The 1,800-nt window shown below is 40.2% G+C and overlaps 1 protein-coding gene across 1 annotated transcript in view; it reads left to right on the top strand.

Moving 5' to 3' along the window:
* CLEC1B (C-type lectin domain family 1 member B) overlaps positions 1-1,800 on the top strand; it is a 9,870-nt gene that overhangs the window by 1,495 nt on the left and 6,575 nt on the right. The window contains exon 3 of the mRNA XM_014592466.2: positions 1,585-1,695. Within this exon, the coding sequence (XP_014447952.1) occupies positions 1,585-1,695 (111 nt within the window). The remainder of the gene's footprint in view (positions 1-1,584; positions 1,696-1,800) is intronic.

Here is a 1,800-nt window from a genome sequence, read left to right as displayed (position 1 = left end):
TTCCCCCTCTTGTAAACCCGTTTCCTCTGGCACACACACACAAAAAAAATTTAAAAAAAAAAAAAAGAGAAAAAAGGGACCAGCAGTTAGTGCAATGGCTATGTCGCTGGACTCCCATGTAGTCGACCACAGTTCGAGTCTCGGTCCTGATGGCTTAAAACTCACGCCAGGTGCATGTGCGTGTGTGCCCAAGATCCTGAGAGGAGAATGGAGGAGAAGGGATTACAGTGTGGCCATCTCCCCTGGGGAGTGATTTCTCGCTTTCTGTCTCTCTGTCTCTCTCTGTCTCTCTGGCAAGCGCACGCGCCCTATAGCAAAAACCTCTCAAAAACAAAAAACAAAAACAAAAACAAAAAGGAGAAAAAAAAAAGCTCCTTCTTAGTATGGATGCAAACTACTCTCTCCCTATCTTATAAATCTTAAGACCCAGCCAATCCACAGTTTTTTCAATGTCATAGATAAATCCTATTCTCCCTGTCTGGAATTTGTCTCACTCTCTCTTCTCTACCTAAAAGTCCTCTTTCCCACTTTGTTTGCCGAAATGTTGTTTTTCTTCCCTATAAATCTAATAGTCCCCCAATGGCATGCTGTAGTTTGCATTGCCTGCTTGTTCACATATAATTTATTTTTATAAGCTATTTTAGCTCTTTTGCTCACTTTTTAATTTATTTAAATATTATTATTTTAAGCAGAATGAGAAATATACATTTTGATTTTAATTTTTTAAAGTTTATTCATTTCTTTTTTTCATGAGAGAGAGAGAGAAAAGTACCCTTGACAGGATCTCCCCACACAGCATTTCCCTTCATCCACCTTCCAGAGATGCTTGACCTGTTTAGGTTGATCTGAGATCTGAACCGGTAGTGCAGTGGTCTCTCCTGCCTGTGCCACCATAGCCAGGCCTGAGTACACCTTTTGTTAAGAAAGATTTTTGCTATAGGACATGTGCACTCACCAGAGAGACAGGGAGACAGAGAGCAAAAAAAAAAAAAAAAATCACCCCCCGCCCCCGGGTAGGGGCATGGCCACGCTGCAATCCCTTCTCCTCCATTCTCCTCTCAGGATCTTGGGCATACACACACAGGTACCCAGTGTGAGTTTCAAGCCGCTGGGTCTGGTACTCTAACCCTCTAACCTCAGTTGGCTATGTGGGAGTCCAGTGACATAACCATTACTCCATCTGCTGGTCTCTCAGTACACATTTTTAAATGAATAAATATTTTGATATTACATGAATAACAGAAAATAACAGAGATCATTAACTTTTTTGAACACTTCTTAGAAACCTGTATTCAAGGTAGTGTCAAAAAACCACTTTGGGCAAGTTATTTAATCATGCAATTCATGTATTTGTGATGGTCTCCGTCAAACAGTTCTCTTATTTGGGGAATAGCTCTAAAATGTCCTATTTCTTAATTTGTTCTTTATAATGTTCTTCATACTTATCTTTTCCCAGCACTCATTTAGTCCTGCGTATCTAGTCAACTTCTCATATTTTGCTAATTCTACTGAAATGAAAGTTCATTGGAAGATCTTGCATCCATTCGTGAGTCTGATCTTTTATTGTCTAATTTTTACTTCTAGCTGTCCCACAGAAAAATTACTTACAAGGAGAGAATCAACATCTCTCAGGAACTCTGCAACAATTAGCACAGCGCTTCTGCCAGTATTTAATCAAACAATCAGAACAAAAAAGTAAGTGAGGCTTGGTAACCACCTCTTCTCCCTGATCCCGGTAGTATCCTGTGATGTTAACTAAGGGGAGTCTTCAGATCTGCAGGAAATATTGACTGAGGCGGG

Source organism: Tupaia chinensis, unplaced genomic scaffold, assembly GCF_000334495.1.
Source record: "Tupaia chinensis unplaced genomic scaffold, TupChi_1.0 Scaffold000058_1, whole genome shotgun sequence".
Taxonomy (NCBI): Eukaryota; Metazoa; Chordata; class Mammalia; order Scandentia; family Tupaiidae; genus Tupaia; species Tupaia belangeri.
Note: the sequence above shows the minus strand (reverse complement) of the source record. Positions and strands in the feature narration are given on the sequence as shown.